The sequence below is a fragment of the Cavia porcellus genome, unplaced genomic scaffold, assembly GCF_034190915.1.
Source record: "Cavia porcellus strain 051 isolate PalLab524CR breed Dunkin Hartley unplaced genomic scaffold, mCavPor4.1 scaffold_1, whole genome shotgun sequence".
Classification (NCBI taxonomy): Eukaryota; Metazoa; Chordata; class Mammalia; order Rodentia; family Caviidae; genus Cavia; species Cavia porcellus.
The window spans coordinates 201,712,077-201,728,376 of NW_026947484.1; the positions used below are offsets into that span (position 1 = coordinate 201,712,077).

General features: G+C 54.8%; 1 protein-coding gene across 2 annotated transcripts in view; it reads right to left on the reverse strand.

The window, feature by feature from the left end:
- The window catches only part of Niban2 (niban apoptosis regulator 2), a 47,353-nt gene extending 31,347 nt beyond the window's left edge, over positions 1–16,006 (reverse strand). Inside the window, exon 1 of one of the 2 annotated variants that reach the window (XM_063227788.1) lies at positions 15,841–16,006. In XM_063227788.1, the coding sequence (XP_063083858.1) occupies positions 15,841–15,895 (55 nt within the window). In that variant the 5' untranslated portion in view covers positions 15,896–16,006. Of the gene's footprint in view, positions 1–8,847; positions 9,062–15,840 lie in introns of those variants that run through there. The other variant, XM_063227785.1, reaches the window with a different exon arrangement.
- Positions 16,007–16,300: the final 294 nt, after the last annotated feature.

Below are 16,300 nucleotides of genomic sequence, written 5' to 3' on the forward strand. Positions count from 1 at the left end.
ACTGGTGGCCAGGGTGGGCAGGGGGACCTGGCACAAGCCCTACGGCAGCTTTCTGAGATGCTGAAGCCAGAGATGGGGACCAACAACTGAAAAGCAGCAACCCAGGAACTAGGCAGAGCAGTCAGGGCACGGGGAGGCACCAGGCGTGGGGTCCACATCCCACAGAGGTCAGATTCAGAAAGGGGAAGCCAGTGAGAAACCGCAGGGAAGACCCGAAAGCAAACAAACCACGGCCCGTCACCTCGGCGACCGCAGCCACAGAGGCTGCATCTTCTTTCCAGGGGACCATGGTGTCAGCCCCAGGTCCTGCTTCGGTTGTCACTGACTCAAGTGTAGCCCGGGAGAAGCTCCCAGTCTCTCCAAGCCTCTGCGGATTCCCACAGGTGTGGCCTCCTGAGGAATCAGGCTAAAGGTCAGGGACCACACATGTCTTGTGCCTCTGATTTCTTGGATTTGCACTGTCTTCATCTCCCCGCTCCATCTTGGTCTTATGGCATCAACCAAATGCTGCAATTTTACTTTCAGCTAGGAGCAATGATGTGCACCTATAATCCCAGCTCCTCAGGAAGCTAAGGCAGGAGAATCTCTTGAGCCCAGTTCAGTGCCAGCCTGGGCAAACAGCAAATCTCCATTTTAAACAGGAAAGGCAGAAAGAGAGGAGAAAGAGAAAAGATAGAAACAGGAAGATGGAAAGGAAAGGGAAGGGAAGGGAAGGGAAGGGAAGGGAAGGGAAGGGAAGCGAAGGAAAAGATGAGTCTTCTATCCCTAGGACTTTAACATTAAATGTCAGAGCTGGGTGTGGTACACACCTATGACCCCCACTCTGGGAGGCTGAAGCGGGAGGATTGAAGATTTGAGCCCAAACTAGGCAACAGGGTGACTTAGAGAGACTCTGTCTCAAAACAAAAAAATAAAATAAAAAGGGGGCGGACTGAGGCTGTACCTCAGTGCAAAGGCCCTACTTTCAACCCCCAGTGCCAAAAAAAAAGCCTCAGACTTTCACAGTGTACAGCGCAGCTATAAAATCTTGAGGACCAGGCAAGGGATGAGAGGGGACAGGACACTCCTCTAGCCCAGGCGGGCAAGCCAAGCCCCAGTCACAGTCTGGCCGAACAGCAGGCTGTTCCAGGTCACCTCAAAGGCAGGCGGTCCTCCCAGGGAGGGCTTTCTAGGTGTCTCAACACTCAGCAGGGGACAGCGGGCCCATGGAGAGAGCGAAGAGAGGTTAGCAGTGACAATCCAAACGTGAGGATGCTGCGACAGACCCAGCTCTGCCTTCACCATGACCTCCCAAACCTCAGGTTCCTTAGCCACAGAATGTGGTAAACACAGCCTCAGCCTCCAAGGGCTGTGCTGAGAACCGCAGACGTGAGGACCACCTCGCTCCTGCCCAGGAGGTAGTAAAAGTCTGGGTAAAGCCAACCTGGACAACACAGAGAGACAAGCTCAAAAAAAGGAAAGAGAAAAAATAAGAGTCCAGCACAAACAGTCCCCGAGTCACCCTTTTTACTAGGCCCACATCAGCTGCTACCTGCCGCTGGCAGCTCGTAGGGTCCCATGGGCAAGAATGGGGGGGGGGGCAGCAGGAAGGGAAGAGAAGAGGAGGAGGAGCCAATATGAAAATTCGGTCACACTCTTCCAGCCGGGCCGGGAGGAAACCCGATCGCAGGCTGCAGTGCCAGGGACCCTGAGCACAGAGCCATTTACACAGATAGGAGACGCAAAGTTTATACAGATGGCAGGACTCCCAGGCCGTCCTCTGAGCTGGGCCCTGCCATACCCTGGGGTCAGCAGCGGCAGGCTGCCTGCAGGGCAGAGGAACTGAAAGGAGAGATGGGAGAAGTCCACTCGCGAGCTCTGCCAGCCTTCTGTCCCCAAGTTCAGGCACCTGCCTGACCCCCACTGGGGCTGCACGGGTGACACAGCTCAGCTGCAGGTGCACAGGGATGGGCTCAAGGACAGTGAAATGAGGAGGTGAGGCAGGGCTGGAAGCACCGAACAGCTGCTTGATGGCACAGGCAGGCCCACTGCACGCCTCTTGGTTGTCCCATCATCCGCCCAGTGAAAGGACTGGACACACAGCACTGGACCCTCAAATGGCTGACACTCTCCAACTATGACAGAAGACAGTGTCCCTTCCCACTGCAGCAGCGGCAGCAATCACAGGGAGCCCAGCATCCGGCCTTGATCAAACCATCCCTGAGTTCCACCTGTCAGCCGAGGGTGGGGAAAGGCACTGTCAGGAGCCTTCTCTTCAGCCAGAACCCAGCCAGTCATTAGCACATTTGGCTTTAATCTTTGTTTCACATCCATTTCTCCCACAAGGACAGGGACACCTTTTTGTGTCTCCTTCACAACATATCCCCAGCACGTAGCACCTGGTATCTGTCTCTGAACTGTGAGATCACACCAGAGCACCAGAGCGCCATCTCTGAGAGGTAAACTACATCCACCCTGGGGAGAGACCCACAACCAGCTCCTGGGCAGCGCTGGAAAGGACTCTCCAGTCCCAGTGCAGCCCAGCAGGCAGGGCACTTGCAACAAAGGGCTGGGTTTGAAGGCAGCCAGCTGAGCCCAAGGCCATAACATAAGCAGCGGAAAAGGTCGACACCCCTGTCACGCCAGCTGAAGCTATCACCTAAGCTCAGATCCTCAATTTCCTCTTCCTGCTTGAATAGAATCCTGTCAAATGATACAGCACCTGCAGGGAGCCTGGGAAACTAAAGCAGGGCAGATCCTGTCACCTCCTCTGTCCCCTCCTTGCCCCTGGGATAGGCGGGGTAAGAAGGCCCAGATCTGTGGCCACTCCCCTAGGCTGGCATACTGCTCTGTCCTCATAGAAGGGACACTCGGGATCCCTGCCTGTGAAAGTGACACATGCCTGTCATCCCAGCACTCAGTAGGCCGAGGCAGGGGGATCATGGAGAGTTCAAGGCCAGCCTGGACTGCATAGTGACCCTGTCTCAAAAACAAAACAAAAAAAGCTATCGAGGTGCTGGAGCTTTGCCCTGTGACCCAGGGGCAACCAGAACCTTCATCTATGACAGGACAGCAAGTCACACGCATCTCTGGGAAGACCCCACAGGACATGGGTAGTCCCTGGCACCAGGTGCAATAAGGCTCTCAGAATTGGCAGGCACCAGAGCCAGGCCTGGGGCACCTCCACCACCTGTCACATGGGGACTCAGCTGGGAACAGGGAGCCAGGCACCCAGAGGAGTTGGCCTGTCCAGCCTCACCCTTCAGGACAACCACAAAGGGCCCCAGCCCGTGAGTCACTCGAGGAACACACGGGGGGAAACAGTGCCACACATGCTTCCATGCACAGTCTCAGCCCCAGTGGCGCCCCGGCCACCCCTCTCCCCATCACAGGCAGAGAGGGAGTCGGAGCTCTCCTGCATCCACACCTGCCAAAGCCTCACCTACAAGGACTCCCATCCTGGCAGTTCTGGGGGCCCCCTTCTTCAAGGACACAGGACCCTGCAACGGCAGGCACCAATGCATGTACCCACTTTTAGGGTACTACAAAAATTCACAGGGAGCTGGGCCCGGCAGCTCATGCTTGTAATTCCAGCACTCTGCAAGGCTGAGGAAGGAGGGTCACGCGCTCAAACCCAGGCTGGGAAGCTTAGAGAGACCCTGTTTCAGAACTGAAAAATAAACAAATAAAAAGCAGAGGATGGGAGACTGAGACAGGAGGATCACTACAAGTTCGAGACCAGCCTGGCCTACAAAGTGTGAGCTCAAGACCAGCCTGAACTGTATAGTGAGACCCTGTCTCAAAAAGATAATAAATAAATAAATGCAAGCCAAGGATGTAGCCCAGTAAAAAGGGGATTCAATCCCCAGTACTACCAAAGGAGAAGAGGGAAAAAAATCACATACTAATGTTCACAGCAGTTATCCACCCTGAAGCATTTAATATGTTCCACACACACACACACACACACACACACACACACACACACACATCACATAATAAGCTTTATGAGCCAGCAAGCATTGTAATCATCATTCCCATTTTACACCTTGTGAAACTAAGGTGTAAGCAGCTATAGTCACTGGCCCCGGGGCACTTGGTAGTGGCTGGTAAACCAAACTCTCACCTGTGCTGCCCACCTCTGAGGGACCCATGGGCCACACACGCAAGCCCTCAGGGGCTTAGAAGATCCCAGCCCAATGCCAGGCTTGGTGGTACACACATGCCCATAATCCTAGCACTGGGGAGGCTGAGGCAGGAGGATCACCCTGAGTTTGAGGCCAGCCTGGGCTACACAATGGGTCCAAGGCCAATCTGAACTGTATAGGAAAGCCCTGTCTCACAAAATAAACACTTTTAAAAAATGACAACCATGGAAGACCCACAATGAAGTGGCCAGGGGCTCCTACCCAGTCTGCCAGGCTGGGGCCAAAGCCATTTAGGGTCTAGAACTTGACCAGGAAGACACTGGAAGGACCTGATAGATGAACTAGTGAGAATACTTCACCCCCAAAGGTGCTTATCCCGCCCCTCCATTGCAGCACAGGGGAAACAGCCCCAGGGTGGCTGCAAGGAGCCAGCCAAGACTACAGAGGTCTGAGACTGGTGGGCCTCCCTTCCAGAGCTGAACTCCGAGAGGCCATCCAGGGGGCTGCAGGAAGAGGGCGGAACACCGGGGAGCGGGCCCTAATTGCACAGGAAGTATGCTGGGCCCTGCCCGGGGCAGAGGGGTCCAGGCCAAGCAAGATCTCAGCCACAATCCCAACAGGAAATGGGAAGGCTGAGCCTGCAGCCTGCTGCTAGGTTTGGCCTCCAGGGCCAGGCAGATCTCAGGTCACTGAGAAAGAAACCTCTTTGCTAGAAGAGGGGCCCCACTTGCAGGCAGAAAGAAATGAAGTCTGTAGCCCGTGAGGTGGCACAAGGCATTCAGGAGGCTGGGGCAAGTTTGCAGCTAAGCTGGGCTACAAGCTGAGCCTGAACTCATGGTGAGAGTCTGGCTCAAAATAAAAGAGGAAAGGAAGACAGGCAGGCTTCTGAGATGCCCAACGGCCCCTGGTCAGGGTGACAGACAAAAAGCCAGGCCATGCTCACTGTCCCCCAGCCTCACCAAATGCCTGGAGAGACAGGCTCACTGTTGCTTTAGAGATGGGGAAATTGAGGCACTGGGAAGTCACAACATGAGTGGTAACTGCCCTGCCAGGCCCCCCCGCTTTTCCTGGCAGCCTTAAATTCGGGAGTGGGAGTGGGAGTGGGGCAGGTTTGGGCAATTTCTAGTGGCACATAGCTCCTCATTGTGCGGCCCAGGCCCAGGCTGTCCCTGCCACAGACCTGCTCAGCCCCAAGAGGGCCTGTCTGTTTACTTAGCCTTCAAAATTATAACCTCTGTGGCTCCACCCAGCCTGCTCACTCCTTCTCTGACCGCGTCTTTGTTGTCCAGGCCTGTCCAGGGGATGGAGGGGACAGGAGATGAAAAGGCTGCATGCCGATGTCAGGGGGCCTGTGTCCCCACCCATTTTTGTAGCTCTGAGACCCTGGGCATGGCTGTTCCTTCTGGGCCTGATTATTTAATAATGAGCTGGAGGAGAGGAGGGGTCGGACGATGTTAAAGGGTCCCTCCTGGCCTAGAGGACACAGGATCTGAGCCAGACTGCACACCTGTGATCTCGGCGTTCAGGAGGCTGAGGAAAGAAGACCACTAGCTACAATTTGTCTTAGGAAGCCAAACGCTACTTAGCACCTCCCCACCACTCCGCCCTTCAAAAAAGAAACAGATCTGGGCCAGAAAAGAAAAATGGTTCCAGCCATTGGCAGCTCCAAACTCAAGGCAGTAGGAACTGTCCCTTAAAGCCCCCATGGGAGTCACTGCTCCCTCAGACCAGTAGTGCTGAGCCCCTCAAAGCTTAAACTCTGTTCTATTTGCTCCCTTTCACCTTCCAGAGTACAACAACCTTCAAAAATAGAACACAAAACATTCCGGGCTTAGTAGCACATGGGTGTAAGTCCAGCTATGTGAGAGGCTGAGGCAGGAGGATCCTAAATTCAAGACCAGACTGTGCAATTCAGCAAGGCCCTCTCAAAATAAAAAATAAAAAGGGATGTAGCTCTGTAGTGGAATGCTTGCTTAGCATACATGCGGTTCTGGGTTCAATCTCCAGTGTTGCCAAAAATTTTTTAAATTAAAAAAATCAAAGAGAAGTGTAATTTTATCTTCCTGCTTCCCCTAGATGTCTGGATCAGCCTTAAAAAAATCCCTGCAGGCCGAGGCAAAGAACACACAGCTCCTCAATACCTCAGAACAATGTGGTACCTCTCCTAGAATCTTCAGAAACCCAGAGACAGGGCCCAATGTCCCATCTTCCCCAAGTGGAATCACCCACCCAAGACCACACAGACACCCTTGGCAGAAGTCTCAGCCACCAGTGAGGCCAGACACCTCAGTTAGAGCGCAGGGCCGACCAAGCTTACAGCCAGCATGCACTTTGGAAAACACGGGCATGGCCCGTCTCTAACCCTAACCCTAGCGAGGCCAGGTGGGTGGAACCCTCTCAGCAGGGGGCAGTACACGGATTCCAGACTTGGTTACTGCTCTGTGCCCAGCACCCGACTCTATCTCCAGGTGCCCAGGCTCTTCCTTCCACAGCAGTTCAGTCCCGGGCAGTAATATCAGCAACACCTTCTCTGCCTTCAACCCAGCTCAAGGCCCACAGGCTTCCAAGAGGCCACAGCAGGAAGGGCACTAGAGACAGTGTGGAGCCCAGGGTGGTGGCACACACCTGTCATTCCAGCACTTGGGAGGCTGAGGCAGGAAGATCACAGTCAGTTTGAGGCCAGGCTGAGCTGTGTAGTGAGTTCAAGGCCAGCTTTGAACTGGCCAGTGAGATTCTGTCTCAAAAAAACCAAAACTTGGGGCTCCTACTTTGCAAACCATTCCTCCTCCCTGGCCCTCCTGGATGCCCCATAGGACCCACAATAGCCTGGCCATGCTTTGCACCTTCAGGGCCCCTGGGCCAGTGGGCTCTTCCAGCAGTAACAGCTAAGACACCAGGGCCATTGCTTCCTCAAAGTCAAGGCGCTCAGGCCTGACCATCACTGCGATTCCTCGCCACACCCTGGCACGACCAGCCACTGCTCTGCTGGCTTCACAGATGAGGAACCTGAAGCCCTCAAAAGGGAGAGCAACTGCCAACCACTGGGCAAGCAAAACAGGATCTCAAAACCAGACCCCTGATCCAGCCCTCTAGCTGCTCTGCTGTCACACTCAGGGCTGAGCAGAAAGAGGGTGAGTCTCCCTTTACAGGAGGGATGGGCCCTTTACGGGAGGGATGGGCCCTTTACCCTTTAAGGGAGATCAGCCCCTTAAAACCTGCAGGAGGAGCCAGAGATTTAACTCAGCTGCTGTGTATTTGCCTGGCAAGCAGGAGGTCACAAGTTCAGTTCCCAGTGCCAAAAAAGCCTATAGGATGTGAGAGTCAGACATGGTGGCACAGGCCTATAATTCCAGCTCTCAGGAGGCTGAAGCAAGAGGGCCACTGTGAGTTCAAGGCCAGCCTGAACTACATAGTAAACCTGTCTCAAAACAAAACAAAATAGGATCTATCAACCCTGCAGGCCCAAGAGCAACAGACATTCAAACACACCCCACTCACATGAGGTCCCTGGAGGCCTGGCCCTCTAGCCCTACTCCCTACATACATGTCCTGATATGCCCTGCCCACAGCCAAGGCCCAGGTCCTGCCTCCTCCCATCCCCCTCAAACAAGCTGACCCCCCTCCACTGCCACCTGCAACCCCTCCTGCCTGCAAATACTCACAAGAGGCCGATGATGGGACTAGTCCCCACCTCTGAGGCCAGCATCTGTGATTCCCCATATCACCCCATCCTTCCACCCAACAGGTCACCCACTTTCACCCACTGAGGCAGTATCTCCTTTACACTTTGTCCCCAGGCAAGCACCGTGCAGGTAGGGACCTAGCAGGAGCTGGTGGCACGAGAGCCCCCCCACAGCCAGACCTTCCTCAGGGTTTCGTTGGTGAGTTTTTTTTTTTGCAGCACCGGGGACCCAACCCAGGCCCTATGACTGCTGGAAGCATCCCACCACTGAGCTACAAGGATTCCATCACTACAGATAGAACAACAACAAAAAAGTCAGCCAGCCTAAGCTGAGGCTGGAGAATCACAAGTTCCAGAACAATCTGTGAAATTCAGCTAGACCCTGTTTCAAAATAATGGCTATAGGGGCTAAAAAAGCAACTCAGTGCTAGGACATCTGACTGTCACACAAGGTCCCGGGTTTCCAAAAAAACAAAACAAGGCAAAACAATGAACCTCAAGACCCCTGAGAAAGGGTTTGCAAAGGCGGAGAATTCCCAAGGGCACGTTCTGGTCTTAAGATCACAGACAGAACAGTCAGAGGGAGGAACAGCTCTCAGTCCAGAACCACACAGCCACTGGTGCCCAGGAGCAGGCTCAACTTACAAGTATTATTCTGGACAAGCACAGGGTAAAGGGGGTCGCATGGCACCCAGGTGTCCAGGACCACAGCTGGGCTCCTCCAACCAGCCGTGTCTGCTTTCCAGAGCTTGGGTGGGGGCGCTGGATGCACAGGACCCATCCGTCCCCCCAGGTGCTGAGGGTGTGCAGTAGGCAACGACCAGAGGTCATAGGAGCCCTCACCACCCTCCTGTCTCTGCTGCATGTTTGACCCTGGTGCCCTCAGAAAGTGGAAACAGCATCCTCTTCACCCTGAGGCTCGAGCGACCAGTTTGCCCAAAGCGCAAGTCCACAGAATGAGCAAACCAGGGCTCTGTCCAAGCACTTGGCTACTGAGTCTCACCCCGGTCCTCTGGGCTCCCAGCTCTTCATGCTTACCACCAGCTGTGTCTCCACGCTGGTCTCTTTCTCTGGATGGGCCAGTACATCTCCCAAAAGGGGCAGATCCCAGAAAGTAGACTGGACACTTTGCTACACAGCTCAGGATGGACTTGAACTCATGAGGCTGCTCAGGCTGGCCCAGAGATGCTCCTGCCTCAACCTCCCGAATGCTGGGGTTACTGGCATGCAGCACCATGCATACCCAGCTCCTGTTCTAGTTTCAATCCATCTGCTCAGATCTCAGCTTCCTCCAGTGACTCAGGCCCTAATCCTGCACCAGGAGACAGCACAGCTCTGTTCCACCTTGAAGGCTTTAAAGGCCCAGCCTCTGCCCAGCCCTGGCTTTAGAAAACCCTTTTTCCTGCGGCAGGGGTGGGGGTGGGGTTGGGGCTGGGGGAGGAAAAGGCAGCTGAGGAATTCGTGTGACCACAGGATGATGCTTGGAGGAGAGGAGACCGGGCAGCTGTGAGTCATGGGCTCTGCGTGTGTGGAGGAGGAGGAGGGGGGCGCATGGGGCTCAGAGGGAACGAAGAGGGCGGGGTGCAGTGATGCAGCCTCCGGGAGCCTCTGACACACAAGGCTCCGTGCTCTCCCCAGCTCAGCTCCTCGCTCCCTGTGTACCCAGGCTCCTTCCCACATTGCCGCCTGGCCCATCTGGGCACTGGGAATTACATAGGTGGCACAAGAGGGTTCAACCCAGCCTGGTAAGAGCTTAGTGAAGGGGGGCTGGGGATTTAGCTCAGCGGCATAAGTGCCTGCCTTGCAAGCAGGCAGTTGTGAGTTCGATCCCAGGTACCCATAAAAAGGAAAAAGACCAAAAAAAAAAAAAAAAGAGCTTAGTGAGGTAAAGGCAAAGGGCAGCCTTGCACACAGTAAGTGCTTAGTTAAAGGATAACTCAACTGGGTTCCCACTCAGACCCACTGCCTGCCCCTCCCTGCACCATCAGCCACCGTCCTCAGACAGGAAGTACACCAGTCCCCACGTGCTGCAGGCCACAAACCCAGAGACCACAGACAACAGCTGAAAACAGCACTGAAAGGAAGCTCAGGGCTTCCCACAAATAGCCCAGGTAGGCAGAGGCAGGGTAGGCAGAGCCATGCTGACCAGAGCCATGAAACACGGTGACTCAGTTTACGCTAAACACCAACATGGAAGAAATAAGCCAATGTCCAACATTCAGGGAAAGGCTAAGAAAACATTGTCTGGGCTGGGCATTCTGTAATCCCACTCACTCATAAGAGTGCTGTAATCCCCCAACACTCTTGAGAGGCTGAGGCAGGAGAATCCAAAGTTCAAGTCCAGGTTAATTTAGCAACTTAGCAAGGCCCTGGGTGATTAAAAAAAAAGTCTGGGGATGCAGCTCAGTGTTAAGGTCCTGAGTTGAATCCTCAGTACCACACACATACACACACACACACACACACACACACACACACACACACAAGCACGCACGCATGCATGCATGCACGCAAAGTTGTTTGTCCCTGGGCAACACAAGATGCAACTGTAGGGAGTAGTTTTTTTTTTTTTTATGACCCCAGAGAAATGTTTATTGCCAATCATTCAATAAAAGCAAATCCTAAACCTGTGTCCCGGTCCTGGCAACCTACAATAAACACAGAGGGCAGCAGAGCAGAGAGGTAGAGGCGGTAGGGCAGGGTGTGGGGATGACTCCTCTTCTTGTCTTTCAGCTTCATTCTTGGGCTGCCAGGAGGTGGCGTGGCCCAGTTTGGGCTCAGAAAAGTCTCTCTGGGCAGGCAGGGTGTGTGCAGCAAGGCCCAGAGCAGGAGGGCGAGGCCGGGGAGGCAGCACCAAGGCCGCAGTGGAGCAAAGCAGAAAGAGGAGGCTGGGGATTGGGGGCTGGAGGGTCAAGGCCAACAAAAGCCCTTTATGTAAGCCCGGCACAAGACAGCAGAATCCCCAGACATTGCACTCCGGGGCTGACCCAGACCTCTGCTCAGGCAGCAGCCCAGGCCCTACTTCCTGCCGGCCTGGTCTCTGCAAGGCCCAGCACCACAACCCAGAAGCCAGACCCCAGGGTAGGGGGTGTCGGAAGGGTGACACCTTTATCCCTTCCCTTCCCAACATGCACTATAAAACCAGCTTGGGAAAGGCACTATTTCCTTTGCTCAATAAATTCATGAGATGCATTTTTTTCTGGTATTTGATTGTCAAGAGGGATGGTAGCATTCACTCTGTGGTTCTTGGCAGGAAAGTGTCAAATGGGTGCTGCCTTTTGTGTCACTGTATCAGATGACCAGGTGTGGTGGCCCACGCCTGGTCCCAGCATCAGGAGGTGCAGGCTGGAGGATCACTGAGAATTTGGGGCCAGTCTGGTGAGTTCAATGCCAGCCTGAGTTACATAGCTAGATCTGTCTCCAAAAAAAAAAAAGGATAAAAATAAATCAAAACTATTACCCAAGGGCTCTATTTTGGGGCCTCTTTACTAGTGGCACACGTGATATACACAAGGAGGTTCAGGCAGCAACATGGAAACCAGCGAAGCACTGGTAAGAGCCGCGCCTGAATGCACACATCTGCAAACCCAGTTACGTGTTTGAGGGCTGAGGCAGGAGGATTCCAGGTTTGAGCCCAGCCTGGGAAACTTGGGGAGAACTTGTCTCAAAATAGAAAAACAAAAAGGGCTGGGAATATTTCTCCATGGTATAACACTGTTGGGTTCATTTCCCCAGTACCACAAAAAAGAAAAAAAGAAAAATACTGGAAAGAACCCAGGAGCCTACAAAAAGAAGCCTGAGTAAATAGACCGTCCCAAGCACGGAACAGAACCAAGGGAGGCTTGTGTGTTTGGACGTGGAAAGACACCCGCAGTCTACCCAGAAAAAACATCAAACCACGGAAGCCCAGGAGAAGTGCGTGGGCAAGCTGCAGGGGCAGGGACGAAGGGAAGGAGGGCGGAGGGCTTCTCACTGGTCACTTCCCCGCCTGAACAGTCAGCGCCGGCATCACTTGTGCAGAGGAAGGGTCTCGGAGTGGGGAGGCTTTGGGGGATACACAAGTGACCACTGATAGTTACAGAGTTTATTTCAGGGGTAATAAAAATGTTCTACAATTGAATGTGATCACAGCTGCACAACTCTGTCACTGCACTAAAAATTACTGAATTCACATAGTTGCACAACTCTGCGAATACGCTAAAAATTACCGAATTCAATAGATGGATTATGTCTCAATGCTGCAATTAAAAAAAACAAAACAAAACAAAACAAAAACAGGCAGGCATAGTGGAGCACGCCTGTAGTCCTGGCACTTGAGAGGCTGAGGCAGGAGTATTGCCGTGAGCTGGAGGCCAGCCCAGGCTATACATAGTGAGTTCAAGACTAGCCTAGAAATAGCAAGATCCTGTCTCAAAAAAGGAAAGAGAAGGCTGGGGGTTTAGCTCAGTAGCACAAGTGCCTGCCTGGCAAATGTGAGGTCATGAGTTCCATCCCTGGTACCAAAACGAGGCAGAGAGAAAGAGGGAATGGTGAGAGACTGGCAGGAAGGCAGAGCTTACAGGAGCAATGGCTGAGTCCCTGGAGACATGGAGGTCAGAGGGGACCCCCAGCACCCAGCCTTTCTCTCACCCATGGCATCTCAGGTTAAGTGGCTCTTGCATGAAACCCCCTTCTGGGCTCAAGACCCACGCCAGGCCCTGGTGCCCCTCTGCTCCTCCTGTTGTCTGGTCAGATGGGCCTAACCCCACCACCTGTCCTAGTCCTAGGTTCTTCTAACCATCACATTCCTCCTCATCACTACCCTCTGTGCCCCTCTGGGCAGCCAGGTCCATGGCATCTATCTGCCAAGGCAGAAGGAACCTGGAAATCTGGCTTCTGAATTCCAGGTCCTTGCATCCAGGGGAAAAGTCACCCTGACCGCAGGGGCTGGACAAGCCCAACAGAAATCAGAGTTTGATGGCTCCCTTTAAATTCCAAAGGCAGCAATTCATCTTGCTCAGAGGGAACCACACAGCAGAATGTGACGGGCTGGTCCATAATAACAGAGTACTTCCCTGGCCCCTAGCACTGGGCTGAGCTGCTGACTGCGCATTCCCTAATTAAATCATCCTGGCAGTGCCTAGAGGGCACCTGCCAGTACTGTTCCCATTTTACAGATAAGAAAACTGAGGTTGAGTAAACTAGGCGTGGTGGCGCAGGCCTCTAATCCCAGCATTTGGAAGGCTGAGGCAGGAGGAGCCTCACAAATTTGATACCAGTTTAGGTGATGTAGGGAGTTCAAGGCCAACCTGAACAACATTGAGATCTTGTTAAAAAAAAAAAGAGAGAATGATGCAGGGGAATTAGTTCAGCGGCTCAAGCACTTGCAAGGTTGTGAGTTAGATCCCTGGTACTGAAAAAATAAAATAAAATAAAAAAGAGAATGGTGATATCTTGGGAAAATTTGGGGCCGGACCTTCCTGTAACAGCTAGGGAAACTGAGCCCTAGGGAGAATAAGTGACCTGCCCATGGTCCCAAGTCAAGGACTTGGCTCCCAAGTCAAGACTGTTTTCAGGTTGTTTTGTTTTGTTTTTGACATATAATTTTACATGTACTTCAGGCTGGTTTTGAACTATGTAAGCCAGGTTTGCCTCAAACTTTTGGAAATTCTCCTGCCTCAGCCTCCTGAGTACTGGAATTACAGGCATGCACCACCATATCTGGCTAAACTAGGGCTCTTAACTCTTCTCTGCAATAGCCTCCTGAGGCCAGTTGCACGAGCTACTGGTGTAGGAACAAGCCCTTGCTTGCCAGAGGCTTTTAAATCTCAGGATAAAAGCTGCCGGGCAGCGAAACAGCACTGTAGGCAGGAGCGCGCCTGACCTTCGCCAGAACTTGCAGTCTGATATTCACCTGCTCACCTGTTCAGGAGGGGTGAAAAACGGCAAGCCAAGCCACAGCACCGGAACAAGCCTGGGAGATCAGAGTACGAATACGGTGGGCAGCCTAGAGAGGTTCCCAAAGCTGTCATTGCTACAGGGATTGCTCTAGGTAGAGAGGGCCTAGAAGTTTAACTGTGCAGCAGAGGAGCCTAAAGCTCCCAGGGCAGGGTGAGGAAGAGGAGGAGGTGGCAAGGGCGTGCCCTAATACCCCTGGCCAGATTTCTAAGGCAGTTCACTTCCTCTGGAGGGGGTGGGGAGACTTCAGTCCTTTCAACTTTCTGGTCCCTGCAGGTTGGAGCCACTCAGGTGAGCCTGCTACAGAATCCATGGCATCTGAAGAGGGTTATTAATAGCACCAAGTCTCGGGAAGAGAGGGCAGCAGGCTTTGAGTGGGCACAGCCCTTGTGGCCCCAGCCTGGTATCCACAAAACAAACCCAGCTCTCTCCAGCGAGGACACTTGAACTTCTGTGGCTCAGTCCCCACCCCTGGCAATGGCAGGGGAAGGAGGGGCTGGCACCTCTCAGCCCAAGACGTGGGGTGGTGGGAGAGTTCGAGACGGGTGTAGGGAAAGGAAAAAATCCCACCCAGGCCTTCAGAAGGGCCCAACAGGAGGCCCTGAATGGAGGGACTGTTACAGAACTCCAGGAGGTTGCCACCAACAGGGAGGGGACAGGAAGACTCCGCCCCAGCCCTTCCTCCTCCCAAAGTCCAGGCCTGGTCCCATAAGGAGGCCTTCTGAGACTTTAACGCCCCACAGGACAAAAGACAGCAACTCTGATTCATTTCTGTATCACCCCCAGCCCAGGCCTTACACAGAGGGAGCTCAGGGCACTGGCTCCGAACCAAGGTCACTGGGCTGGCCCTCTCCAGCACTGTCTTTGTACCCAGCCAGGGTGGGGACTTGGGGACACAGAACAGAGGGACACCTGGTCCTTGCTCTCAAGGGGTCCCCAGTATCATGACAGCATGTTGAACACAGTTAAGAAACACACTCTCAGGACATCAAAATGGGGGTGGACAGGATCCTCTGGGCCCACTGGACTGGGACATAAACCAGTGCAACCAAGTGGAACCATGAGCTGCCATGAAACCCACCTGACCACCACCCCTGCATCGGTGCCTCTTCTCTGCCAGGCCCTGTGCCAAGCCAAGCTGCAGGAATTGGCTCACTGAGGTCTCTTGGTAGCTCATCAGTAAAGAAACCACTGACCCCATTTCAAAGATTAGAAAACCAAGGCGCCAGACATTGAGAGACTTGCCCAAGATCCCATACCTGGGAAACAAACGCCCAGGCCAATTACTGTCCCTTCCCAGGGATCAGGAGTTGAGTGTCTCAGACAGTCTGAGAGTCTCGCCCCATTTCTCATTCTCCAGAGGAACCCAAGGGTTCTCCCCAGAAGCTTGAGGGACAGCGGCCCTCCTGAGAAGTGGTCACCTTGTGGTGACAGGCTGAGAGCTGGCCTGGATGAAGGAAGGGACTGGGGGGGTACTGGGAAGGCTAGAAACTGGCCCTGAGAGGGTCCCTTCTGGCCTTGACTGGCTTCCCGGCTGTGGCAGCCAACAAGAGCACTGGGCTTAAGTCTGAGCGGAACCCCACCCCCTCCAGTGCACCCCATTTATTTCCCAGCCTCAGTCTCCGGCTCAGTCCGGGGGCCCTGCAAGGCCCTTCCTCTGGAAGATTCCGCCACGTGTACGGGGGGCTGGGGCCAGGGCGAGGTGCGGATGGTATAGCTCCGCAGGAAGGTCAGGGACAGATCCCGGGGTGTAGGGTGGGGGAATTTGGAAAGCTACTAGGCGGGACACGGAGTGGGAGGGGAACCGCAGCAACCCTTCAGGCACCAGTCTGGCATAAAAGGTCCGCGATCCAACAGAGATTCCTCCAGGGAAGGAAAGGATCCAAATCCACACAAAATGGAGAAGAAGGGGCTCAGAAGGAGGCGATGAGGAGCGACCAGACCCAGAGGGAACAAGCTCAGACCCCGCGTGCGCCTGCCCCTCCCGGGGCTGACTTGGGGGGCTTCAGTCCCGGGGCCAGCGGCCCGAGTGGGGGCGTGGCCCGGGGCACCCGGCGAACCCCCCGGCACGCGCGCTGACGGCGCGGTCCTCACCTGCGATGTGCTGGCGCCTGGCGTCGTCCAGGTGCGTGGACACCACGTCCCCCATGGCGAGGAGCAGCCGCACTCAGCCCGACCCGGCCGCCGCCCGCCAGTGCCCGCGCTCCTCAGACGGACGCCGCTGGCGCCATGGAGCCTGGCCCGCCCCGATCCCGCCGCCCCGCCGCCCCGCCGCCCCGCCGCCCCGCCGCCCCGCCGCCCCTGCTTCGGCCTCCGCTCCGGCTCGGCCAGCGTCCCTCCCGCCGGCAGCCTCAGTCTCCCGCTCCCGCCCGCGCGCCTCAGCCCAGCGCCCGGCCGCGCCCCGCCCCGCCCCGCCATGACCACGCCCTCCTGGTCACGCCCCCTCCTGGGCCCCGGGCGGCGGGGCGGGGCGGGGCTTGCGGGTTGGGGACGCCGGGACCACGGGGAGATCGAGACAAAGAGAAGGTCCCTGCAAGGGAGACCCCGGAGTGAC